The sequence below is a fragment of the Melospiza melodia genome, unplaced genomic scaffold (genome assembly GCF_035770615.1).
Source record: "Melospiza melodia melodia isolate bMelMel2 unplaced genomic scaffold, bMelMel2.pri scaffold_70, whole genome shotgun sequence".
Taxonomy (NCBI): Eukaryota; Metazoa; Chordata; class Aves; order Passeriformes; family Passerellidae; genus Melospiza; species Melospiza melodia.
The window spans coordinates 533,444-559,948 of NW_026948802.1; the positions used below are offsets into that span (position 1 = coordinate 533,444).

Consider the following 26,505-nt stretch of genomic DNA (forward strand, 5'->3'; position numbering starts at 1 on the left):
AAATCATGAAATTATAGACAAAAAATCACATGCCCTGAACTACAATGCAAAGGCAGGTAGAACTGTACTTGAATGATCTCTTTTTAGATTGCTGGAGTTTTTTCCTTGTGAAGAGGAGCTAGGGTATTGCTGAAGAAAAGTGGCACCAGCAGGATGGGGCAGCGTGCCGTGCTCCGTGCAGAGGCTGCCAGGGGCTGCCCAAAGAGCGCCCTGCTGCAGCCAGAGCCCTCCTGGCCTGGGGCCCGGGAGCAAAGGGCCAGGGCAGCCACCTCCTCCTCGTCCTGACCCTGCCACCGCTCCCTGCTGCTGCTGCTGCTGAGGGAAAGAGAAGACTCTCCTAAGGCCCCATGAACGAATGCACTTACACAGCCCTGGGGATGCCAGTGAAGGAAACCATGTGTCACATAATGCATGTGTGACCAGAGTCACCAAACACCACCTAAACATGGAATTGTTGCACCTCTCTAGGACAGGCAGAAATTTAAAGAATTAACTGGGGACTTGAGGGCAGAAGAGGCTGGAGGAGGGAAGCAACTCTGAGGGGAAAAAAAAACCACCATATCTGGAGGGGAAAACATCTCTGCCTGCTCAGAATTGGTCGAGGGAACATGTCTTCAATCCTCTCCAGAAAGGGATGCTTTAGGTGAGCTTTGCACCTCCAACTGCCTTGGACCAGAGCCAGGAAGATTCAATTATGTAAATGATAAATAGATAGATAGATAGATAGATAGATAGATAGATAGATAGATAGATAGATAGATAGATAGATAGATAGATAGATTTCGTTACTGAAATCTCTCTTTACTGTCCTCTCTGTTGCTACAGATATCAGAACTTGGTAGCCAGTGCCACACTCAACTACAATCCTGAGATTGCTCTCCTGTTGCTTCAAAAAAGCACACTCTTGGGGAATGTGGAGCATGTAGGTCCTTACAGAAAGGGATCAGACCCAGAGCATTGCACTGGGAATTGCACTCTTTGTGCATCTGTGCTCGGGCAAGTTCTTCTCTTGGACTCGACCACACTGGTGGAGCTAAACTGGCTGGAATCAGAAACGCAGCCCAGCCCCTTCCAGCTCCTGTGACCTCTGAGGAGCAGCTGGAATGCAAGGGCGTTGACCTGCTGAATTCCCAAACACAACACACACTGATTCCCTGGGCTGCAAAAAGGCATGGGTACTACTAAGCTCAAAGTGATGTGTAAGGCCATACTGGCTGGCCTGGAACCACAACAGTTCTTTCTGCACCAAGGTCCCTGCACAGAATGATGTGTTCTCATGCAAAACTTCTGCATTCTCCAGCAGTGATACCTTGGAAATTAAAATTCTAGCAGACCCAGTCCCAGTGCTATAAAAGGGCAGAAAATAATGATGAAAAGAACTTCAGCTGGGAGAAGAAGAAAATGAACAGCCTCTTCCTCCAAGCAAAGAAACAAACAAACAAACAAAAATATATATACCCAAGAAAAAAAAAGGGGGAAAAGTAATTTCCAAAAGTGGCTCAAATATTTGGATGCACTGAGGAGATGCTGAAGGCTCCCTCACGAGGCTCCTGCTCCTGTTGTCCAAGCTAAAGCTTTCTCATCCTCACAAAACAAGCCCCCTTCACAAACTTCTCAACATCCCTAGGATACTTTAACCCCCTATCCCACTGCCTAAGTATAACCAACTTCCTCAAAGGAGGACAGAACATCGCATCCCACCTAATTGACCTCTCCTGATACAAAATAGTAGGTCCAGAGGGGCTAGCCAGCCTACAACTTACAGCAACCAAAACTGCCACCACCTCCACTCAGGCCTAATCAAAGCTTACTTAGGATCATTCACCTTATCCATTCTCATCATCCTTGTAGCCACATACAAAAAAAACTAATGGCCCTCAACCTTCGTAAAAACCACCAAATCCTCAAAATCATCAACAACGCCCTAATCGACCTCCCAGCGCCATCAAACATCTCAACATGATGAAACTTCAGGTCTCTAGTAGGCGTTTGCTTAATTACTCAACTCGTCACAGGTCTTCTGCTAGCTATGCACTACACAGCAGATACCAATCCAGCCTTCTCCTCTGTCGCTCACATATGCCGAGACGTACAATTCGGCTGACTCATCCACAACCTCCACGCAAACGGAGCCTCCTTCTTCTTCATCTGCATCTACCCGCACATCAGCCAAGGACTCTACTACGGCTCATACCTAAACAAAGAAACTTGAAACATTGGAGTCACCCTCCTCCTAACCCTCATAGCAACTGCCTTCGTAGGATACATCCTACCATGAGGCCAAATATCATTCTGAAGAGCTACTGTAATCACAAACCTATTCTCTGCCATCCCTTACATTGGGCGAACACTAGTCAAATGAGCCTGAGGAGGGTTCTCTGTCAACAACCCCACACTGACCCGATTCTTCGCTCTCCACTTCCTCCTTCCCTTCATCATCGTAGGCCTTACTCTCGTCCATCTCACCTTTCTCCACGAAACAGCCTCAAACAACCTGCTAGGCATTCCCACAGACTGTGACAAGATCCCCTTCCACCCATACTACACCATCAAAGACATCCTAGGATTCGTACTAATGCTCTCCCTACTCATCTCACTAGACCTATTCTCCCCCAGCCTCCTAGGTGACCCAGAAAACTTTACCCCAGCCAACCCACTAGTCACCCCTCCTCACATCAAACCCGAGTGATCTTTCCTATTTGCTTACACCATCCTCTGATCCATCCCAAACAAACTAGGAGGCGTACTAGCTCTAGCCGCCTCAATCCTGGTCGTATTCCTCACCCCACTACTACATACATCAAAACTATGATCAATACCCTTCTGCCCCCTATCACAAATCCTATTCTGAACCCTAGTCGTCAACGTCCTCATCCTAACCTGAGTAGGCAGCCAGCCAGTAGGACACCTCTTCATCATCATTGGCCAACTAGCCTCATTCACATACTTCACAATCATTCTAATTCTCTTCCCTCTGATTGAGGCAATTGTCAGTGGGCTGTTGCACACTCACAGGAGCCTTGCTTTTTCCACTGTGTGAGCACAGCCTGCAAACTTGCAGGGCAGTGTTAAAATGATTGAGTGAATTGCTCCTTTGCTTTTCTCTGCCTATGGCATTACTTATGGTGCCTATTTTATGACACATTTCACAAGTAAGTAGATGTTTCCTCTCTACTTAGGTTAGGGTGTATCCTTACCTGGCTTTTGTATGTCTTCCTGCTCTTTCTTAGTGACTGAGTTTCTGATTTTGAAACAGAAAGAGCATTAGGATGCCACTGGTTTGGTAAAGCTCCTGTCAAGGCGTTCAGCTAAAAAGGGGGTGTCTGTAGCCACAGGGGCAGCTAGGTATATACATGCAAGTATCTGCGCTCCAGTGTAGGTGCCCTGGACACCCCAGTCAGGCAGATAGGAGTGGGCTCTGGCACTCAGGGCTTCCGTGCACCAAGGCAACCTTCTGATGTCACTACGAGAAGGTGGCAACCTTTAAGGTTTATTAAACCTTAAGAAAAGACTGTAAAAGGAAAGATTGCAGCACTGGGAAGTCTCCATGATTAGCAGCCACATGCTAATCTACAAAAGGGATACTCTGCTTTTTTACTTTTAGCCCCTCCCAATGTTTTGTCAGTCAGTTCTTTCTCTGCCGTCCAGTCGTGGAGATTACTTTCTTGCATCTTGATTGGAGGTCAATTGTTGTTACCCCCCGCCTGCTGGTCACAAGCCAGCCCTCCCCAAATGCCCTGACTACCAAGACTATTACAAGGGGGATAAGAAAGAGGACTATGGGAGGACATATTACAATAACAGCACTTTACATTTGAACATAATATCTATCCACATAATATCTATCTCTTAATTGTGAGAGCCAACTATTACATTACTCACCTATAATGCACAGAAGCAGGAGAGAAGGCACTGGGTTGGCATAACAGCTGAAATCATTGCTAACAAATCTCCCCACATATTTGCACCTTTATTGGACATGGCCAGGACTCCTGTGGATGTACATCTCTGCCTTTCTTCCCCTTTGGAAGCAGTCAAACTGGCAACTCGTGGGGAAACCAAGGGCTTTGTGGGGGCTGCATTGCTCTGTACACACCCAGGCCACCCGTGGAACAGAGCTTTGGTGCCTAAAAAGATCAACCAGAGGAAAACAGCTGGAGGAGGTTTCATTTGGACCTTTCTTAGTTGCTAACAGAAGTTGTCAAAATGAAAGTGACCAAGCAAGGCCTGATCCCTGCTGCCAGCTCAGGGTTAGAAAGGAGGCATTACTTGATTTCAGTGCTGGGTGCACAGGGAATCACTTCCCTAAGCCCTGCACACCCAGCAATCTCACCTAGTAGTTTGTATCCATGGAACTAAGACATATTCAATACTTTGCTGAAACTTACTGGCTAAACATTACCTCCAATTTTTTGACATATTTCAATCACTTCTCAGAATTTATTGACATCAGAGTAGGAGTGTCCTGTAGCTCCCTGCTGGTCATTGTCACAGGTTCAGGTGACCCATGCACAAAATAACCCAGGACAAAACTGGGCTTGCAAAGCAAATTCATTCTATTAGTTGCAGTAGCATATAATACATACTGATCTCTGGATTCCCAAAAATCCACTGAACAGTAGAAGGAGTTGGAGCGCGGTGCTCGGCAGCAGGGGCAGGTAGGCAGTGCACTTCCAGGACATCCCCTGGATCAAAACGCTGTGCATCTCATCCTTCTCAACCCTTCAGCCCAGAACTAGGCCTTGTATCTCCTGCTTAGGAGTGGAATTTTACAGCAGGAGTTAGAGCAGCAGCTCACACATGCCTGGCGTGTGAGATGAGGCCATGATGGCTCAGGATGACTCCATGACTCCCTGCCACCAAGGGCTGCATTGTGCATTGTTCTCCTTTCAAAGCTTGACTGCTCACCCATTGACCAATCCATTGTTTCTCTTTCAAGGGTCATGGTCCCACCTGCTAAACAAGACACTTTTCTTCACTGTCTTGTCAACCTGCTCAAACATGGATCAAATATGGCAGGGCCTGGGACACGACTCCAGTTCCTGACACAGTCATTTGGGAAATATTCCCATTCCTCAAACTCTCCTTTGGTGGTCAAGAGCCTCCTAAAACACATTCTTCCTTTTGAATGCATTCCAGCTACCTTCTTAGCAGGACCACTCTCCTTATTCTCAAGGCCAAGATAGCCACTTGCACACAGTAAGCACTGCAGTGGGGGAATACATGGTTCAGCACTCCTGTTAAAGCTAAAGGAATTCAAAAGACTATGCCCTGTTTGTTAGACTAAATGCCTCTCCTTCCTATTCTGAGAATCAAACACCAGTGTTTCATCAATACACCCTGCAGGTGCTCTTGCTGAGTGAAGCCACATTGCTGTGTCAATGAAGCAGCTGGGACTCAGTTTCCTCACGCAGGAAAAGCCAATTCTTTATTCACATAACTCATTTTTATACTGTTTTCACAGACTTGTGTTCAACTCCAACTGGCTGGTAGTTTCCTTGCCACACAATTTATTGCTTAGAAGGTGTATTAGTGTGTACATGTTAAGACTCTCTCTTTTTAAGACTCACTGTTACTCAGGTGATTACATTTTTCTTTCGTGGATGCTCATGGGACAGGTTTCTTGTTTATTACAGATGCAAACAGTTTTCTTAGCACAATAGCTTGTGCTAACTGCACTCATGACTATTCCCATGGGAAGTTAGCTGGCTGCACGTAGAAGATGGAACAGGCCAGCTGGGAGTTTACCACAGTGTGGTAAATAGGTATGATTCGTGCTGATAACAATTGAAACAAGAATCAATATTGATACAGTAATTAATATTTGTAAATATTAAAACAGGTAAAATTAGTAATGCCGAAGAAAAAGGGAGAGGAGGGGCACCATGCCCCCCCCCCCGCAGATGTTCAGGAACAGGAGGAAAGCAAGAGATAATGGTTGCTAAAAATTAACAAAGAAGGAACTCTCTGGTTGTGTCCCAGGAAAATGCTAATTATAAGGGATTTATTGCCTTGATACTCTGTCGAAGGAAGGAGACCAGGACACCAGATGGTTCATCACAGGTCCAGTTTATTGAAGAAAGCATCAAACACTTATATAGCAAATAACAAGCTTATGAATATTCTGTAAGCCAAGCAATCTATTGGTTAAACTATACCATCAGCTCTTCCTCATTCCTTTGGGCCTACGTTCTCTACTTCTCACGTCTCGCTGTCCATTTCTTTATCATACTCAGCTAGGCCCAAGGACACGTTATCTTGCAGGTGCAAGATTTGGAATTAGCCACGGTCTTGTACTTTTCCATTCTCTAGTCAGCTAAATTCCCAACAGACACCTGCCTGCAAGAAGGCCTCTGCCCTAGTTAGGACATCTTTACCAAATTAATTCGGCTGTGTCCTCTCTCCTCAAGCCACTCTTTGACAAAACTCTCCACAGTACTCAGATGTAGTAATTATGTTAGTTTTGGCTTACATTGTATTGGCTTGGTGTAACCCAAAGGTTAATTAAAGGACACAGAGGAGGACTACAAAATCTTCATCAGAGGACCCCCAAAGACTTGTGCAACCACCAACCAAGTGGTGGCATATGGATGGTAAAGGTGATGATGAGGGCAGAGGTAGAAGTGTGAAGAATCGAAAATGGGAGGAGACGGCATTGACACATGGCATATAAGGACGAATATTCACTTGGCAAGCTTGTATGTGATGTGGCAAGGGTCCCAGAGGCCTGCACTCCATACCCTGCAGTTATCTGTTGCTTATGCGCTATTATTAGAAACAAATTATCCCTTATTTTAATCAAATTCTATTCTATCCAATTTTATATTTTTATATTTTAAATATTCAATTAAAATTGCTACTACTTTTAATATTGTTTGGGGTTTTTTTTATGACGGGATAATTGGGCAAACATAACAATAGGTAGGCCTTATTTTATAAGGCCTTTCTTTTCTAATAACCCTACCTGTGTGCAACACATTATGATTTTTTTTCAGAAATTAATGAAGAAAATGCAAATTGCCTGCTGAAACCCTTCTGCCCCCTTCCAAATCAGTTTACTCCTCAAGCACATGCCTCAGGCACATCCCTGATGTGCCTCTCTCCCAGCAGCTCAGAGCTGCATTGCACAGCGCTTGCTGTGTGCCAGAGAGCACAAAGCAGGCTGGCCTGGTGGGCCTGAATATTTCTGCCAAACACTCTGCATCTCACACCTTTGCTCTGGCTCAGTGCAGAACTGCAGGATTGCAGGCGCTTCCTCCCAGACCTGCGTGAAGCGCTGGCTCCTGCAGATGGGCCCTGCCAAGCTGTCCCTGCCTCACGCTGGCCTCGCTTCCCTGGCACAAGTGCCGGGCCTGAAGGAGGCTGCCCTGTGCTCCAGCCTGCCGAGCAGCCCGGCTCCCTGCCCCAGTGCCCAGAGTGCTTCACACACTGCTGGCCTTTGCCAGGAGTTGCAGGGCAGCCGGCAGAAGAGGAGGAATCCTCAGCCAGCCCAGCGGCCCGTGGCTGCCCTTGGCCTTTCTCTGCTCCTGGGCACACTCCAGACAGCCAATGCCTCCAGGCTGGGCTGTGCCCAGCATGGCTGCGCTTCCCCTCGGCAGCAGCCAGCTGCCACCTGGGCTCTGAGAGCGGAGGATTCGCCCGCTCCCAGCAAGAGGCACCCAGGGCCCGGCTGCTGCCTCTTGCAGCTCCAAGGGCCTCCTTCCAGCCTGCCTCTGCCGGGGCTCAGGCTGCTCCGGCCTCTGCCGGGGCTCTGCTGGGGCTCCAGCCTGGGCAAGGCCGGGCCCGCTCTCACCTCACAGGCGCTGACAGCTCTGCGCCACAGGAGACCTTTCCGAGCACCCTCTCTGATCTTTCTGCTTTCTCACTTGAGCAAGGCTCTCCTCCAGCCAAAGAGATTATTGCATTTAGGGAGCCCCAATGCTCTCCAGTCACAGCTGAAGGCCTGCATCTGTAAAAGATGTTTGGGCTGCCCCATTCTTCCTGTGCTTTTGCCTTTAAATGCCCTTGCCCTTTCTGCCTAAAATAGAAGTACCAAAGATGGCCAAAAACAGACCAGTGGGCCATATTCCAAAGGCAGTGTGGTCTGGAGAGGATGAATGAAGAACATCCTTCCCCACTTTCACACCATGCCAAAGACACTGTTTCACTTTCCACCTTTAAGAAACAACAGACAATTCAGAAAGAATTCTCGAGTTTATTCGCAGAGTGAGAAGGAAGGGAATCTTCAAGGTGAGTTGTGGTTTCAGAAAATTTATTGATTTTCAATCCTACTCTGCAGTCCTATTAGACAATTGTACTCTAACCCTAACCCTTACCTTAACCCTAATCCTTATCCTTATCCTTATCCTTATCCTTATCCTCATCCTTATCCTTATCCTTATCCTTATCCTTATCCTTATCCTCATCCTAATCCTAATCCTTATCCTTATCCTTATCCTTATCCTTATCCTTATCCTTATCCTTATCCTTATCCTTATCCTTATCCTTATCCTCATCCTCATCCTCATCCTTATCCTTATCCTTATCCTTATCCTTATCCTTATCCTTATCCTTATCCTTATCCTTATCCTTATCCTTATCCTTATCCTTATCCTTATGCTTATCCTTATCCTTATCTTTATCCTTATCCTTAATCTAATCCTAATCCTAATCCTAATCCTAATCCTAATCCTAATCCTAACCTACAATCCTACTCTAAACTGATTGAGGAATAAATGGTCCTGATGTGATTGTCACATTCTTGTCTCCTTCCTCTTCTTCACTGAAACAATCAGTGGCACCAGGCTGGACGCAGGCTCAGCAAATCTTACAAATGGATGCTGCCCAAAGGGAAAAAAACCAGATGAACAAAAAACAATGAACCATGACTTTCCAAGCTCAGTGCTTCACAGGATTCCTCCTGCTCCTAGAAGGATGCAGGAAGAGGAACAATGGGGCTGTCTACACCTCCATCTTTATGTGCAGACTTTGCCATCACAGGCAAACCTGGCCCAGAATCCCCCTCATTCATTTATACAGGTGTCTTCATCTTGCTGAGATTTTAGCCCTGCCAGTGCTCTAGAAATGGTGCTTTCTGTCCTTGGAGTTTCTTCTTTTCAGGAAACTCCAAAGCCTCTCATTGGTCCCTCTCTTTGAAAGACAGGCACTGTGCTGATTCCCACAGGGAGAGAAAGCAGTGTCTACCGTTCCATGCCCTGCCCCTCGTGTGCTGGATGGCACCTTCCTTCCCAGCAGGGCCAGCCCAGTGGCACTGGGCCCTGCAGTTCCCTCTCTGCCACACAACCTGGCAGTAACCCTGGCACAGTTCCCGTCTGCTTGAGCGTGCCAGGAAGCAGATGGGGCTGGGACAAGTCCCTCCCAGCTGTCCCTGTTTGCATGGCAGAAACCTCTGAGGGTGGGCTGGGGGGCACAAACCAGGGCCCCTCAGAGGCTCACAGTGAGCCCCCCACAGCCCCTCCTGCCCACAGCCAAATCTCTGACTGCTCAGCTGGGACTGGCTTCCTTGGGTTCCTCCACCACTATTTCATGTCTCTGTACCCTGCATTGCTCTACTTAAATTCTTTTGCCATTACATAAAACTGAACACCCCACCAAATTACAAAAGAAGGTGACAGAAACAGCCAGAGGACCTCTCTGACTCAGGAAATGCAGAGAGAGGTGGGGTTGCTCAGTTTTGTCAAGAACAGGCCCCAGGGAGACTTTATTACCACTTTCCAAAACTTCAGAGTGGCTTTGAGGAAAGTGGAGGACATCTTTTTTAACAGGGCCAGTTACAATAGGATGTGGGTGAATATTTTTTAACACAAATAGGATCTAATCAGAACTTGTTTACTCGGAGCATGGTGTGACCCTGGCACAGCTTGCCCCAAGAGATTGTAGGTGCCCCATCCCTGCAACCATTCCGGCTCCAGTGGGAAAGGGCTCTGAGAAACTTGATGTCTTTAAAGATGCCCCTGCTCATTGCAGGACACTTGCACCAGAGGACCTTTACAGGACCCTGCCAGCCCAGCCCAGTCTAGGATCCCTCACTGTTTTCATTTGAAGAGCACCAAGAGTGGAGGTGAGGAGGAAGGGAGCTCATCTGCTGCCTTGGACTTGAGTGGAGGAGGAGCCCATCCCTCAGAGCCTGTTTCACCTGCAGCCCCTTCACATTTTACCTGCAGGAGCTCCTTGGCAGACCAGCGCTGCTCCTCGTCTGTCTGCAGGCAGCAGCTCAGGAAGTCACGCAGGCAGGATGAAAATAGGTTGGGCTGCTGCAGCTTTTGTCTTCCTCCTGTGGCTATCAGGAGTTGGGGCTGGGGAAAAAGGAGACACCAGGCTCCACCTGCTTCTTTCCCATCTGTCACTGCTCTCCCAGATCCCACTGATTAAGTTCCACTCTGCAGTGGCAGTTTCTGCCCTGGCAGAGACCCAGAGATGACTTTCCTTTACCAACCAAAAAACCCAAACCCCGATGCAGCCACAGCCTCTCCAACATCTCACAGATCTTGCCTTGGCAGCTGATTTCATTGACTGACCTAGTTAGTGGGAACTACATCAGCACAAGCACATTTCCTTCCCTGACGATTCATACCAGCTTGAGAGGCTTTTTGGAAGAAGGACTTTGCTATACTAACTCTACTGTATCCAAGGGTTAGTACATGGAAAGTATTTCTGCAGTGCTTCTTGGTCCCTTAAGTACCGCTGCCACAAAAGAAACCTAATCAAGCTTTTTGCTTTGTTCTTGAAAAGAATGGGAATTGGAGGGAAAGAAAGGAAATCCACCAGGTATTCCTCAGGTAAGGAAACAAATCTTTGGAATCTCATCTTCAACACAGACACGTTATGATCCATGCACAAATGTACTGGGATGAAAACGCCTGCTTGGACACACAGGAGCCACCTGCAGCTCTGTTTCTCAGCAGTCTGAAAATTTCTGCTTTCCTTACATGGGAAAGAAAAACCTTTCATGGTCAAATCAGAAGGAGAGGTTCCATCCCTACGGTCACCCTCTACTCATTTGGCTACTCGAGTCAATGCATGAATGGTAGGCCCATCCCAGAAAGTGCCAGGAAACAGATGGGATGTTTTGGCAGGCTCTCCACATCACCAGGCTCTGGCATTGTGACGGGCAGAATGTGGCTTGGGCTGGGAGAGAAACACGGTCACTGAGTGTTTCAGCAGCACTGCACAAGAAGCAGAAGAGACTCTGTGGCCTTTATACCCTCATGCCCGGGTTTCAGGCACGTTTCCCAGTGAGAAGAAACTGCACAGGGGGTTAAGTTCCTCCCTAAAAACCAGTGCCTTAGCAACTTTCATGTGTTTGGGCTTCTTTTCTTCATTTCTGGAAATGTAACACCACTTCTGAGAGGCTTGCCTTGTGGTTTTAGGGGCATCTTCACAGACAAGTGGGAACAACTTGAAACCCAAAGCAAATGTTGCCTGAGAAGAGCTGAGGAGTGTTTGCCTGTGGTGAGGCTTGAGCTGTCTGGCAGTCCCCTTCCATGATGTGCAGAAACATCCAGCTGCTCCCCAGAACTCAGTCCCTCTGGGCACGCAGGCCTCTGGAAACACCTGACGATTCCAGCCTTTCTCCTGCTCAAGAGCATCTAACCTAAGCTGAGCTCCAGTTTCTTCAGCAAGGCCAAGGATGCTCACTTCCATGCAGCTGACAGTGTCCATGGAGCTCAGCAGGGCTTTCCGATACTCCTCAATCCAAGGAATTACAGTGTAGATTGGCAAGACATCAGCTGATCCTTATCCAGCGTGGTTCATGCGGAACCAAGCTCTAACACGCTGACAAGTCAGAGGCAGAGAGCTCATTCTGCTTTTGCAAGATGGTATTTAGAAACATAAGACACCAACTTGGAACTATTCAAACCTCAACTTGCAGAATCCATCTCAAATAGACAAAAAGAACAATGGCAAGAGGCCTTGGAGTCTCCATAAAAATGCCCACCACTGTCATGATAACTCTGTGCTCGTGGCACTTAAATAGATGGTGACCAAAGAGACTTTGCTATTATCCTCTTCAACCCAAAGGAGAATTTCAAATCCAGAAATTGCAATGCACTCCCCTTGTGTACAAATAATTTATGCGGCTTTCTGTCCTTTTCCCACATCACCAGAGGTGACAAAGAGGGTTTTATCCTGACTCTCAGCTGAGCTCAGCCACTGGCCATGGTGGGAGCTGGAGCCCTCCCTGTCATTATAACACTGCAGGCCAGGGATGGCCCTGCTCCTGAGGTAAAGAAATAAAGCACTGGTGTCAACTGCCCACGCTGGATCCCAGCTCAGGCACCTGCCTGCAAGCTCATCAACTTGTTAAAGTACCAAGAAACAGCCAAGGGTTTGGCAAACAATTCTAACTGCAGTCGGAGAAAAACACATCCTAAACTTATCCAGGCCACTCACACACGTGACTGAAGAATGTACAGATGACTTAAAAGCCTGAAAGTTTCAACAGCCACAGGATTTGGAAAAGATGCTACACAATGGAAGAGAAGAGCTGCATTTAAAAAATGAAAAAGCAAGCAGAACTGCTTGGGCATTGCTTTGGTAGTAGGTTTTTTTCTCTTTTCCTTTTTTGTTTACTTTTCTTTTTCCTTTTTTCCTATGTTTTCTATAAAATTGAAACTGGGAAGGTCTAACCTCTATTTCTCAGGATATTTATCACATGTCTACCCTGTCCACTGAAAAATTCTTGTCCTTCAGAAACAGAGTTCCAACATTGTTCAAAAAACATGTGAGAAATGTCAGGCACGGCTGGAGGCCAAAATGGCAGGTTTCTGAACTGGTTAGGTTTCTGAACTGCCACTTCCCTTTCTGATACAACCAAAGCTACAGCAGATGCTGATGTGTTGCAGGGGCATTTTCAGAAGGGGACCTTGGTGGAAGTGGTGCCAGGAGATGGCAATGGGATTTTGTCCAATGGCACACAGAACATGGGACAGGTGAGAAAGACAGTGGGATCAGTGAGTATTTGCACCTTACCAAGACAGGAGTTGCATTCCAGGAAGGAACTTCTCGTTCCACCATTTCGATGCCCACAATTCCCAAAGACCATATGTCCACTTTGGGGCCACATGGTTGACCTGTCACCACTTCAGGCGCCAGCCACCCAGCAGCGCCGGCCACGGAGCTCCATCTGCCCTGCTCAGGGCTGAGCTGAGCAAGGAGGCCAAAGTCAGCTGTGGAGAAAAAAACAAACCGTGAAAGCCAGCTCCAATTAGGAAACCAAGCAAAAGAATTCCCCACTCTCAGGCTAAGAATGTGCTGTTGAATCTCCTGGAGAACTGTCCACACTCAATTTCCTTGGGGCTTTAGCCAAGGGAGTATGGAACTGGCCACTTCCAAAAAAACCCAGGTTTCTTAATGCTGCTCACAGCAGTGGACTTCATTCCCCTGAAGCTTTAGATTGTAGATCCCTCTGTCTGGAAGGGACACACACAGAGCAAGGCCACTCTTGACTGCTTGTGACTCCTTCTACCTCTGTGCACGTTGCAACTGTGCCCTCAGCTCGCAGCAGGGGTCCCTGCACTGCCACCAGCACCATTTTTGGGGAGCTGGCAGTCACACGAAGCAGCCCCACACCCACATCCCTGGAACGCTGCACCTGACCAAGAATATACTGACACAGCTTGACAGAACCGTCAGTTCTGAGAAGGATGTTGCTGCTCTTCACATCTTGGTGGATGACATGGTTTGAATGAAGAAAATCCAGTCCTTGCAGGCACTGAGCGAGAAAACAGAAAGAGGAGGGCAAAAATGAGTGATGTGATTTCATCACACAAGAAAGGAGACAAAGAATCTAAAAGATTCCCTCTCCAGGGGAATGGGGAGTAATGGCAGAACAGTAATGGCCACTGAGAAGCAGAACTTGCTGCTCCAACACTTGCAGAGCAGGACCTTTCTGAGGAAAGGCACATCAGCTTTTGAAAGAGCAACAGCACCTGCTGTTGTAGGCTGTCCCCTGCAAACCAGCCAGGATGACTCCTGCTGTAGTGGACCTGCTTTTTCCATGCAGAGGACAAAGGAGGGGTTTGGAAAGGAAAAGTCCCTCCCTTTGGTGTTTAGTGGATCACTTTTGGGTGGGAGGCTGCATGGAAAAGATTTTCTTGCTGGCCTCAGCACAGGCGTGTAAGTATCACACCAGTCACTTTGCGGAAACAAAGAGCATTTTGGCTGCACTTCTATCCTTTTCAGCTGAGGACTCTGGGAAATGAGTATTTTTTTCTTTTCTGGTCATTTCAAATCCTGCCACCAGCACCTTTCCTTTTACAGGCAAGGAATGCAGTGAAGACAGACTCCAGGCAAACATTTAGAGAGGCAAGGTGGAGAACAGCAAATACAAATACAAGAGAGAGCTAGAATACAACGGCAGGAGATAAGAGTACTGGCACTGAGTACAGGGAGTGAAGGGGCAATGGCAGGCCTTTCACTTGAGATGCTTTTACTTGCCCATAGCATACCAGCAACACAGAAACAAAGCTTGGCACAGGAAATCACTCCAGCTCTGAGGCCCTGTTTCCCAGACAATCCTGCCCAAGCCCCTGGAAACACAGATGGGATTGCTGACCTCCCGACTGATGGCTGCCATCTCATCTTCCGACAGGTAGGTCTGGCTGATGACATTGCTCAGAGTGCCTCCATCCATGTACTCCATAACCAGGGACAGTTCCTCACCCACAAGGTAGCTGAAAGAAGGAAACAAGGGCATGGAGATGAATGTACATGGCTTAGTTGCTGTTTGGAAAAGACAGGTTGGTTCTTCTTTTCAGGTCACTTTGAGACAAAGACAAAATAAAGGAAGAGACATTCCCTCTTGGCTGTGCATTGTTTGCCATCTGTGCAGTCTCAAGGAGAAAGGCACAGCTGCAAAAAAGGAGATGTCTTAGATGGGCAGCAAGCAAAATGTGCAGTTTTGTAACAGCCCAGATAAAAAAATCCTGTCATGCATAGTGTTTCTGGAAAAAAAGCACCTACTCTTCCTGGCATGCATAGCAATGGAAAACAGTGGCAACAATCCAAGGGAAATCCTTGTTAGTTTACCTAGACGTAAGAAGACACTTGAAAAAAATCAAGCTCCAAAACAAAGTGGTGGATATAGAGATCATTGATTTAGTAAGACACAACTCATCCGGGTTTTTGAACAATTTTCAAATACCATGTGCCAGCGAAGACTCATGCAGACAAAATGCAATCTCTTCCCATCCACTGGAGATGAAAAGAGCAATAATAATTAGCCAATAATTACAGCTCTATTTTCTGCCAGTGACCAAAGGGGGATTTTACCTTGCATGTTTGCAACATGCAAACAAACATTCATGGGACAAAAGCACAACTCACCTGTCTAAACAGTTGACCAGGTTGGGATTTCTATTCACCTTCATGACCATGAGTTCGTTGACTTTTAATTCCTTCTTCCTCAGTCCTTGAAGCTGTATTTTCGTGATGGCCACCTAAAACGACATTGAAAATCAGTAACTTGAGAGGTTGGTGGCATGAGACCACAAGACACATGGAGCGAGTGATTTTGCAATGACACAGCTGAGCTGTGCCAAACTGCCTTGTGATTAGGCACTGCAGTAATTAGGAACTGACATTCCAACAGCCCATTTCTCTGCTCCCTTGGGAGCCAGTTACAGGACACGTGGGGCCACTGACATTTTGCCTTGACCACTTGGTAACAGCGGTGTCTCAGTTATCACCCCCAAACCTCTGACCACACTCTCTGCTGCTTTGTCTGCGACTCAGAAGAAGTAATCCATGCCTTAATAATATGTGCATACATCTTGTGATATGGGCAGGGCTTAGGGCTTTCAGGGACGCCTTGGAGATCTCTCCCTATGTGCAGTTCCCAAGTGCAGCACTGCAGGTGGCTAAGGAACTACCAGTAACTTTCAGATGGATTTGCTGGCAGCCAGAAATGAGAATTCAGGCCTCTGAAGCTGTAGCCCCAAAGAGCAGTGAGGTGCTCGAAGGCACCACCTTTGTTTTAGCAGTGGAGAGCGAGTGAGCGCGTCCTTCTCTGAAAGGAGCCGCTGCCCTCCGTGCCTTCCTTCCGGCAGCTGAGGAGGACAAAGTCCCAAATGTGTTTTGTGGGCTGGCACCAGTCTGTGCTTCTTGTGCCTTTTCAGCACAGCTCTGCCCAAAGCTCCAGCCACAGCTCACACCCGAGGGGAAAGCCCTCAAGTGCAGCAGAGACTGCAGGGGCTGTTGACATTTACCTCTCCTCCTGTGGCAGTGTCAAGTGCTTTACAAACATCTCCAAAAGTTCTAGAAACAAAACAGAAGCAGAGAGAGGAGAAGCCATTTAGATCTTGCAGTGAAAGCCAGCCCACATAGGTGATCTGTGCTGTAAATACCGCAGACCTGCAGGACACTGGAAGCATTGAGATGTGTTTGACAATGCCTTCTGAGAACACTTAGAAATTCTGATCAGCACTGAACATCTAAGCCCAGTGCCTGAACACATTTGCAGCTTGTCTGACTTCACACTTGATACCTATTCCACCACTAAAACACCTGATGCATAGTTTTGTAAAATTAGCATTGCTTGGACTCACCCACTGCCAATATTTTCCAGTTCAATGTATTTTAGAATAGGATTTTCCAACTTCACCATTCTCCCTGAGGGAAACAAAATGCAAGATGTTCACTTCAAAGCAGAGATCTCACCTTCTAGGAGATACAAAAGGCAGCCCCACTGTCTGGAGCTCTGAGCCCTCCCTTTGTGGACAGCTGGCTAACAACAACAGGAACAGCAACTGGAACAACAAGAAAAGAACAGCAGGCCCACAGCACAAGTGGCTGGCACAGAGACTGATTTCCAGCATCCTTTGAAGTGAGAGACCTCTTGACAGCAGGCACACAGGGAAGCACAGGGAGATACATTCAGAGGAGACTGAGACCAGAAGAGAATACCTACGAAGGCAAGTAAGTTTGTCATCTAGAAACATTTAGGAGAGCTGGAACTAACAGTGCCTTTGTTTTCTTGGGAATAAACACTGTGAGATTTAGAAAAGGTTTCCTACTTGCTAAGATTAAGTGCACCAGGACATCTAGAATCAATTCCTCTGAACAGATGCCAAGTTCAGAACAGGAGGAATATTGCCAAGTGTTTCCATCTTTTCCACCTTGCAGCAGTTTGCCAGAAGAATGCCTCTGTGTTTGTAAACCAGAGCAGCTCATGCTAGAACCAATCCCCACGGGGCTTTCAGCATCAGGACCCTCACCCTTTATGAGCAGGCTGAGCTCAAAGACGCCCTTGCCCGTGCCCCGCGTGAAGAACCGCGCCGCTTCTCTTCACCCTGACAGCGCGGATCAGTCGCTCCCATTGCACTCGCCCTCTCAGCACCGCACACGTCCCCATCTTCCCAACTTGGCACGGCGGGCACGGGCACAGAGGACAGCAGAGCTCCTCAGGCGTCCCTGTGACACAGAGAGCTGCCCAGAGGAGATGCTGACCCTCTTGTGAGTCCAGGCCGTGCGAGGCAGAAGCCGGCCCAGAGCAGGGGCTGCTGCCTCAGGCAGCTCCGCGCTGCAGCAGCTGGGCAGCAGCGGGACCCTCCCAGCTAAGGAAGGCTCCAGCCTCTGCATTCCCACCAGCCCTCAGGGGCAGGGCAGCGACCAAAACAAGGCTGGCAAAGCCCAAGCATGAGCATGACAGGCACTGATGGGAAGAAGCCAGAGTGAGCCTGAGCCCCGGACAAGCTGTTGCCCCCATTTAGGATACAACAGGATGGGCTTTGAGATCAGCCACACCCAGGCACAGATCAGTGCCCTTTTTGTCCCAACAGGTGATGGTAGACACAGAATCCACTGGGCTCTATTCTAAACCCTACCAGATCTTATCTGAGAGCGCAGCACTGGCAGCTGTTAAGGGCAAGAAGCAGATTCATTGGGTTGCGCTGCAGAATCACAAAGGGCTTGATGTGTTCTCCTAGAGACTGATCTCAGCAGGGCTTCTGCCAGTGGCTAGGACTCAAGCAGTCACAGCCTTCTGCTGATCCAGGAACAATCCCTGCTTCTGCCTTCGGCAGAGAGGGAAGCTCAGGCAAACTCCAGCCAGTCTAAGCTGCCCTCAGAGGCAGCAGGAACACCCAGAACTCTCTCTTGCTGCCTCGGAGCACTGCCAGCACTTCTGTGACACTAAACTGATCAGAACCCTTGGTACAGCTGTGCTGACACGTGCACACAACACACTGTCCCTCAGACGAGAAAGATGCCAGACGTACTCTGTTGCTCCAGGGAGTCACCTGCCGTCTCCTGTTGCTGAGCAGCAGCTGGGTCAGCACGGCAGGTGAACCAAGGGCTCAGGCTCCACTTCTTCAGCTGGGGAGCAAAGGCTCCTTGGGATGGCACTGCTGCTTCTGCAACAGCTTCACTGTCAGAGTCGGTGTAGATCTGAGACAAGAAATGAGTTGATGTCAGGAAGGTGTGGCAGAGATTGCCCTGAAATGCAAGAGAGATTGCCATTTGAAATGCAAGCCCTTAGGAAGCTGCTGTCAGCCACATGCAGAGCTCTTCAACTGGATTGCTTTGGATGTCCCCTTGTGAAACCAAATGGTCAAAACCAAAGGCTGGTTTTACTCGAGTTCATAGCCAGTTTCTTGTTCTAAAGGATGACTGCAGCAATGACTGCTCCACTTCTCCCAAAGACTCCTTTCCCCCTCCTAGGTCTGCAGATACATTTGCAGCTCCTCATTCTAATATTCTACCTCCTGCTACGAAATTCCCTTTTTCTGCACCTTCCTAGGGACGAGCTTATCCTGCAGCATCTCTGGGTGGGTCAGTTCCTGGGCCTCATGCCAGCTTCGGGGCTCTTGGTTGCCCGTCATTTGCTGGAACTCTCTGCAGGCTGCCGGGTAGGATGGCGACACTTCCACCTCAAGTCAAACAGAACAAAGCAGTCAGAGACTACAGCTTGTCCCCATCAGCCAGGAGTCATCGACTGGGAAGAAAGTAAAGAAAAGGACAGGAGCAGATCTGCAAGGGATACAGAGAGCCTGTAGCTCGTATTCCAAATCTGTGTGAGTGACCATGTTCACCTGCAAAAACACCTCAAGAAACAAGGTCACCTGGAAGAAGCCAGCAGGAGTTCATTCAGATGACTGCTGGCTAAATGGCCAAAGGAGTAATGCCACTGTCTAGAGCATCAGCTGAGATCCAGCAGAGCAGGAAGTGTCCTTGAAAGCAGCTCTGACAGAGACCTCATCAGGATGGCACTCAGAGGCATCACCCACCCCTGCTGCTCTGCACTGGAAAGGCAAGGAGGACAGAAACCACCCCTTGGGTGACTGCAGTGCCTATTGCTATTTCACTCACTTGCTTTTCTAGAGCCTTTTGCTCCTGAAGGAGGCGATTCATTTTCTCTTTGATGATTTTAATTTTTTCGTCTAGCCTCTTCTTCATTGCCTTGATCCCAGCCTCAGTTTCCTGCAGCTGTGCCTTCATCTGTTTGTCAATTTTCTGTAAACAACAATGGAAAGGACTCTCTCTCATGAGTGGAGTGGCTGCCATTCCTTCATTCACCTGTTTTTGATTACCCCTGTGCATAGGGAGATTCTTCTCCTCTTGGATGTCTTCATTCCTCCTCTTCACCGCCATGATGGCACTCTGAGCTTCAGGCAGCTCTGCTTGTGGCTCTGCCTTGATGTTCTGTACACACAAAAGCAGAGCAAGGGACTGAGAGCTGCCATCAGGCTCAGCTTTTCCCTCTTTTAGCCTCAAAATCACATTTATTCAGCCCCTTGTTTCTGCTTCCCTACCCAGCTCTGCTTCCACTGTAACCCTCCTGTGCTGGTGCTGATCTCTGCAGATTGCAAGGCTCTGTGCTTCCAGTGCCTGTGGGACTCCTGGCCTCCTCAGTCCCAGGAGCTCTGGTTTATGCCCCTCTCCCTGCCCTTCCCTCTGTGCCCTGGCCAGTCAGGCTCACCTGGCCATTCTCCTGTGGCTTTTCCACCTGCTGCCTGAGCTGCTCTTCCTGCCCTCGGGCAGGGAACAGCTCTCCCTGAGTCTGGCATGGCAGCTCAGATGAGGCAGTGTGCTCCTGCTCTTTCTCTAGAAGCACCTGCACAGAAAGCAAGAGAAGATGGGTTTCAACTTCCCATACGCCCTTTGTGGGCCAAGACTCACAGACTGCTGGGCTCACACGTTCCCAAAGCACTGTGCTGCTGCTCTCCTGGGTCCTTCTCTGCCCGAGGGGAGGCACAGATTCCAAAGTGACCCTGGCCCTACAGTCAGGGGCCTTTGGGGACTGAAGCTCCAGCAGCCTCTCAGGCAGCTGACAGGGAAGGGGTGGCATTTCTCAAGGGTCTGGTGAGGGCCTCCCTCTGCTTCCGCCGTGTCCTGTTTGTCTCTCCTGAAGGGATGCCTTTAGGTGAGCTTTGCATCTTCCACTGCTTTGGAGCAGAGTCAGGAAGATTTAAATAGATAGATAGATAGACAGACAGATCTCACTTTTATAATCTCTCTTTACTGTACTGTGGTATTTACATTCTTTGAATGGAGAGAGATATAATTCTCTCTCCTAGGTTTTTTTTAAGGGAAGGTAGTGAGAAACTTAGAGAAGAAGAGAAAACAATTCTAATCTCTACTGGCTGTTCTTGTTTTTTAGTACATGAAGAATGTGTTATAGTGATTGTTTTCTGAAAGTGATTTGTTAGTTGGATTTTAGTGATAGTTGTTTAGATTGATTAGCTAATTAGATAAAAGACTGCCTGGAGACAGTCACGAGTTTTTCTTTAGTAGCTTTTTAGTGAAGTATCTCTTTAGTATAGTTTTAATATAGTACTAGTGTAATATAAGATAGCTTAAGAAAGCATTTGTTTAACCTTCTTAATCATAGAGCCAAAGCACATTATTCCCCACGTGGGGGTCACCCTGAATCAATCCTGTCCTTTCTGTCACTACACACATCAGCACTTGGCAGCAGTGCCCCGATCAGCAGCCATCCTGAATTTGCTCTCCTGTTGCTTCAGTAACCCACACTCTTGGGGAATCTGGAGCGTGTCGGTCCTTATGGAATGCAATCAGACCCAGAGCATTGCACTGGGAACGGCTCTCTTTGTGCATCTGTGCTCGGGCAAGTTCTTCGCTTGGACTCGCCCACACTGATGGTGCTGAAGTGGCTGGAATCAGAAATGCAGCCCAGCCCCTTCCAGCCCCTGTGATCTCTGAGCACCAGCTGGAATGCAAGGGCATTGATTTCCTACTCAATTCCCAAACACAACACACACTGATTCCCTGGGCAGCCAAAAGACACGGGAGCCGTTAACTTGAAAATGATGGGCAAGCCCTACTGGCTGGTCTGGCACCAGAACAGCTCGTTCTGCACCAACATCCCTGCCCCAAACTATGTGTTCTTGTGCAAAAATACTGCATTGTCCAGAACTGCCCCCTTGAACACTAAAATTCTAGCAGAATTTCTGCCAGTGCTGTAAAAGGGCAGGAAAGATTGAGAAAAAGGCTCCCTTGCTCCCTGGAGAAGGAGAAATTGCACAAGGCTTCTCCTTCTAGCAAACAAACAAATAAACAAAATATGAAAGTGTTACCTACACCAGTGTCTAAAGCACTTGGATGCAGTGAAGGGATGTTTGGCAGGGAAACAGCCCTCGTGCTGAGCATTGGCTCTATGGATCCAAGGCAGGGATCAATGGCAGTCTGCCTGAAGGTCCCTCATGAGCCCCCATTGTCCAGGCTAAAGCTCCCTCAGCACCTCCTCCCTGGCCTTGTGCTGCACCCCTTGCCCAGCTCCCCTGTCCCTCTGTGCCCACGCTGCAGCCCCTCCATGACTTTCTGCTTCCCAGGGCCCACAGCTGCACACAGCACTCCAGCTGTGGCCGCAGCGCTGCCCAGCACAGGCCACGCTCCCTGCCCTGCTCCTGCTGCCCCACTGCTGCTGGCACAGCCACCGTGCCCTTGGCCTTCTTGGCCCCCCGGCCCCACGCTGCCTCATCTTCAGCTGCTCACGGCCGCCAGCCCTGCGTCCTTTGGGCCCACGCAGCTCCCCAGCCACAAAGGTGCCCATTGCACTTCAGATACAGCAGGCATCATTGCAAGGCGTACATCCTGGGTGTAGCGATACAAGACATCAGTCAAGGACTTGCAGCTTTGCTCCCACTCTAGGCTCCAATGCAGTTTTCAAATGCGGTTTTCAAAGCAGACTACACAATAGAAGGTATCAACAGACATATGCAGTGTCTGGTTTTTGCCTCGCAAGAAGGATTCAGAACTACTCCCTTTGTTTCTTTTGCCACGCCTGACAAGAATGCCCCCCCACAGCTTCATGGACAACACAGTCATCTCCTTGCAGCTTATCAAAGACCAAGAAACAGGCAGACTCAGAGCACCTATCTGCTCTGCTACTGGCTGCTCTGCCTGAAGAGGCAAAAGAGCAACCTGGCAACAAAGACACCAAAATCCCTGACTTCAAGCAGCAACTCTACATCCCCAGTGTGTCTCTGAAATACTCCCAAGTAAACACACCCAAGAAGTTTGTGGAGACAAAGCACCAGAAAGAACTTGTGTGGTCAGATCAACATTTTTTGTGCCTGCAGCTACTTGGCCAGTCTGTGCAGGGGGACAGGTCTGTCCACGCCACAGTGTCCCCTGTGTATCCAACAAGGCTGAGCACAGTGTCTTTGACATGCTCCCTGCTCTGGGAACAGGGAGCCTTTGTGCTTCAGGCTGGCCCCTATCAACATGCCAGGAAGCTGGTGCCTAAACGTGAGAGACCAAAGCCCATTGTCCAGCTGTCACAGGCTGGGGGCAATCACTGGGTCCTGGCAGGACTCCAGCACTCAGCATCCTCAGCCAGCAACAGCAAGTGCTGGCTGGTGTGAAACTTGCAGCTCTGCCCTGCACTGAAGACAGCAGCACACACAGCTGGCACTTACTGGCTCAGAATGTTCAGGCTGTGGTGTGAGCACAGCTGGAGGCTGGCGCTCATCCACCTCATTTGCCTCCTCTTCGGCCTCCTCTCCATGAGCAGAGGGAGCCAGGGGAGAGACTGCTGTTGGTTCTGTGATCTGTGGACAGACAGCAGTGTGAGGGACAGAAAGTTACCTATAATTTATAACCTTATTTCTATTCAGCACTTTATGCTATTCAGCTCTATTTCTACAACCAGCTCTGCTAAGAACAAATCAGAAACTTTGATAACAATGGGATTCTAAGTCACTGACACTAAATTTAAATGGGCTAATTCAACAGAATTGCTAATAGTTCTGAATTAGACATTTCGCCCTGGCTACTATCAAGAAGCAACATTCTCTCTGCAAAATGAGCTTTTCATTCCTTGAAAGTTCTGAAATGGAAAATTAGGAAATAGCCAGCGATGCCTTTGTTATTGCTGCTGCAGACATGGAAATGGATTTTCTTGCAGCCTGCCCAGCTGGCCCTCCACACTCTACTGCCACAGGCCAAGCTCACAGCTTGTTCTACAATTCTTAAGCACCAGGAACATGAAATGTTCCTTTCTCACTCACCTCAGTATCAGCACCTCTGAATACACGCTTCAGGTGACCTGGAGTGGGCAAGGGAAAATGAACAAGTGCTGTGAGAAAACTGCCTGGGCTGCTGAATCCCACAGAAGTCAACCCAAACAGAGAGTATTTTTCTTTATCAACATCCCTCCACATGACATAGTTCTTTCACACAGCCAGCAAGAGATCAGGACAATAATCTTGGTTGTGCCTACACTTTGGCCTGTCTAGTCAGTAAATGAATACAAACATGATCAAGAAAATGCAAATTGTTCTTCAACACTCAATGCTTCTGTTCTGTCCAACAGGTAAAGCAGCTTTTGTTCTCTTGGCTTTCAGGTACTTTTTTCAAAAAAGAAGTTGCATGCACTAATTCCCATTAAGTTGCTGAAAACAGTCACCCAGAAAAGCTTCCCCCAAATCCCCCTGAGCTGTGGCAGTTCTATTGTGTAACAGCACAGCAGCAGCTCCAGGCTCAGGAGCAGACACTCACTGCTTTGGCGGCTGCACTTCACTGCAAAGGGAATCACTCTTTTAGCACTCTGTCAAGGGTCAAAATGGACAGTCAAATCCTTTCATTACAAAATTTAGAATAAAAGAAGCTTTCCCTGAGTTCTGGGGAGAACTACAAAGTCTTTAGAAGGCCTTCTGAGAAGGCCTCCCAGTCTGCATTTTGGAAGTTGTCCTGCTTGTCCCAGCAAACTGAGGAAATGACAGACTCTGCTGCCACAGACTCTCCCGTAGAGGGAACGGAGCCCTGCAGGTTCCCTTGCAAATGCTGCCCCTGTGGCTACAGACACCCCCTTTTTAGCTGAACCTCTTGACAGGAGCTTTACCAAACCAGAGGCATCCTAATGCACTTTCTCTTTCAAAATCAACTCAGTCACTAAGAAAGAGAGAGAAGACATGCAAAAGCCGGGTTAGGCTACACCCTAGCCTAAATAGAGTTAAAACCTCTACTTACTTGCCAGGCTGGTAATGAAATAGGCGGAATAAACAGTGCCATACATGGTGCAAACTGCAGCAGTGAGTTGCTCAATCATTGTAGCACTGTGCTTCAAGTTTACTCCAACCAAGACTCCGTCAGTGTGCAGCTGCACGCTGACAAATGCCACAATCAGGAGGATGCTCCTGATCTGAGCAACCCCTAGGACTGCTCTGGCACTGAGGCCTTCCGTGCACCAAGGCAACCTTCTGATGTCACCACGACAACGTGGCAACCATGCCCTGATATCACAAAGCAAAGTATGACAAAGCAAAGCATCACAAAGCATGTTAGTCTGTGAATTTATGCAAAGCAATCACCAGCCTTTCCTACAGCAAACACAAAATGGCCTCGGAAGTTCTCCTCTGACACAAAGCAGCACAAACTCCCCCCATGGGCCAAACCCTGTTGTTCAGGGATCCAAGAGGAACTCCAAGAGTGCCCCAAGTACCTACAGCCTGTACCCCAGCTGAGCACTCAGATGGGACACAAGAAAAGGAAGCCAGACCAAGAAAATGGCCCAAAGCATTGTACAGAACCAGGAGAGAAAGCACTATTGGCATAGCAGCTGAAGTAATTCCTAACAAATCACCCCATATATCTGCATGTTTACAGGATGTTTCCATGGCTGCTGTGTATGTACATCTCTTCCTCTGCTCCTTCTTCCCCTTTGGCAGCAGTCGAACTGGCAGCATCTGCCCGCCAGCAGCAGCTGCTCCCAGCTGGGAACGCCACTGGCGCTGCTGATTTCCAGAGGCTTCTGTGTGCCAGGGGGAGCCAAGGCAGGAGCGGGTTGAACGGTGCTGGCGCTGCTGCTGCTCTGTGCCAGAGAGCCCCGGCTGGGCAGGGCACGGTGCCCACTGCGCTGCGGGCTCCTTCTCCTGCCACAGCTGGGCGCACCTGGCAACAAGGCATGATCGCCTGTGGGCAAGCCAAGGGCTTTCTCGGGCTGCACTGCTCTGCACACACCCAGGACACTTGCAGCACAGAATTTTAACCCTCAAACAGGTAAACCAAAGGGAAACAGCTGGAAAAGATTTCATTTCAACCATTCTTTATGCTTCAATAGAAATGACCAAAATGAAAGTTACCGAGCAGGGCCGATCCACACTGCCAGCTCAGTGTGAGAAAAGAGGCATTACTTTATTTCAGTGCTGGGTGTGTGAGGAATCACTGCCCTGAAACATGCACACCCACATGTTGGTATCCATGGAACTAAGACATTACTTTCATTACTGTTATTCATTACTTTGCTCAAACTCACAGGCTAAACATTCTCACAAAGTGTTTGACAATTTTAAATCACTTCCCAAAAATTACTGACATTTAGAGTAGGGGTCTCTTGAGGGTCTCTGCTGGCCATGTGGTGAACATCCCATTCCTCAAATTCTCCTCCCACGGTTAGGAGCCTTCTTCTGCTTGAATGCATTGCAGCTACCTCCTCAGCAGGCCCACTGTCTTTATTCTCAAGGCTAAGACATCCACTTACACACACCAACCACTGGTGTGAGGGAAGGTACGACTGAGCACTGCCTGGTAAAGCTTAACAAATTATCAATTTGTTGCAGGTCAACACTTCCCCAACGTCTCCTGTTCCTTCTCTGGGAATCAAACACAAGCATTTTGTGATCACTGAGCCCAAGGCCGCCTGCAGCCCTCCTGTCACCCAGCAGCCCTTCTCTCCTCACAAACAGCAGGCCCAGCAGCGCCTTCCCTCACTGCCTCAGTCACCAGCTGTGTCAGGAGTCCTCTGTCACACACTCCAGGACCATCCTGGACTGTTTGCTCTCCGCTGCACTCTGTTGCCAGCAGACATCCCCACCCTGTTCCATGCCCCGTGCAGAACCCTGCACCTGCTGTCCATGGGCACCTGGCAAGGGGAGGCACTCACGGCAGAGATGCACCAGCTGCCCTGGGCAGGAACCAAAACCCTCTGGGGCACAGCTGCTGGCCTGGGTCTGGCACAGCTCTGCACGCCCCACTCCTCACGGGCTCTGGGCTGGAAATGCAATTGCACTTTCTGCCTCATGGAGAAACACCGGGGCTGCACAA

At 48.6% G+C, this 26,505-nt stretch overlaps 1 protein-coding gene and 1 pseudogene across 1 annotated transcript; one reads left to right on the forward strand and one right to left on the reverse strand.

The window, feature by feature from the left end:
- Positions 1–1,870: 1,870 nt before the first annotated feature.
- LOC134413979 (cytochrome b-like) lies at positions 1,871–2,689 on the forward strand (annotated as a pseudogene).
- Positions 2,690–11,736: 9,047 nt separating this feature from the next.
- On the reverse strand, positions 11,737–14,672 carry LOC134413984 (serine/threonine-protein kinase PAK 3-like). Its single transcript, XM_063147989.1, has 4 exons — positions 14,558–14,672; positions 13,615–13,714; positions 13,114–13,169; positions 11,737–11,775 (listed from the first exon to the last, which is right to left on the reverse strand). The coding sequence occupies exons 1-4, from the start codon at positions 14,642–14,644 to the stop codon at positions 11,737–11,739; spliced, it is 282 nt and encodes a 93-aa protein (XP_063004059.1). The 5' UTR covers positions 14,645–14,672.
- Positions 14,673–26,505: the final 11,833 nt, after the last annotated feature.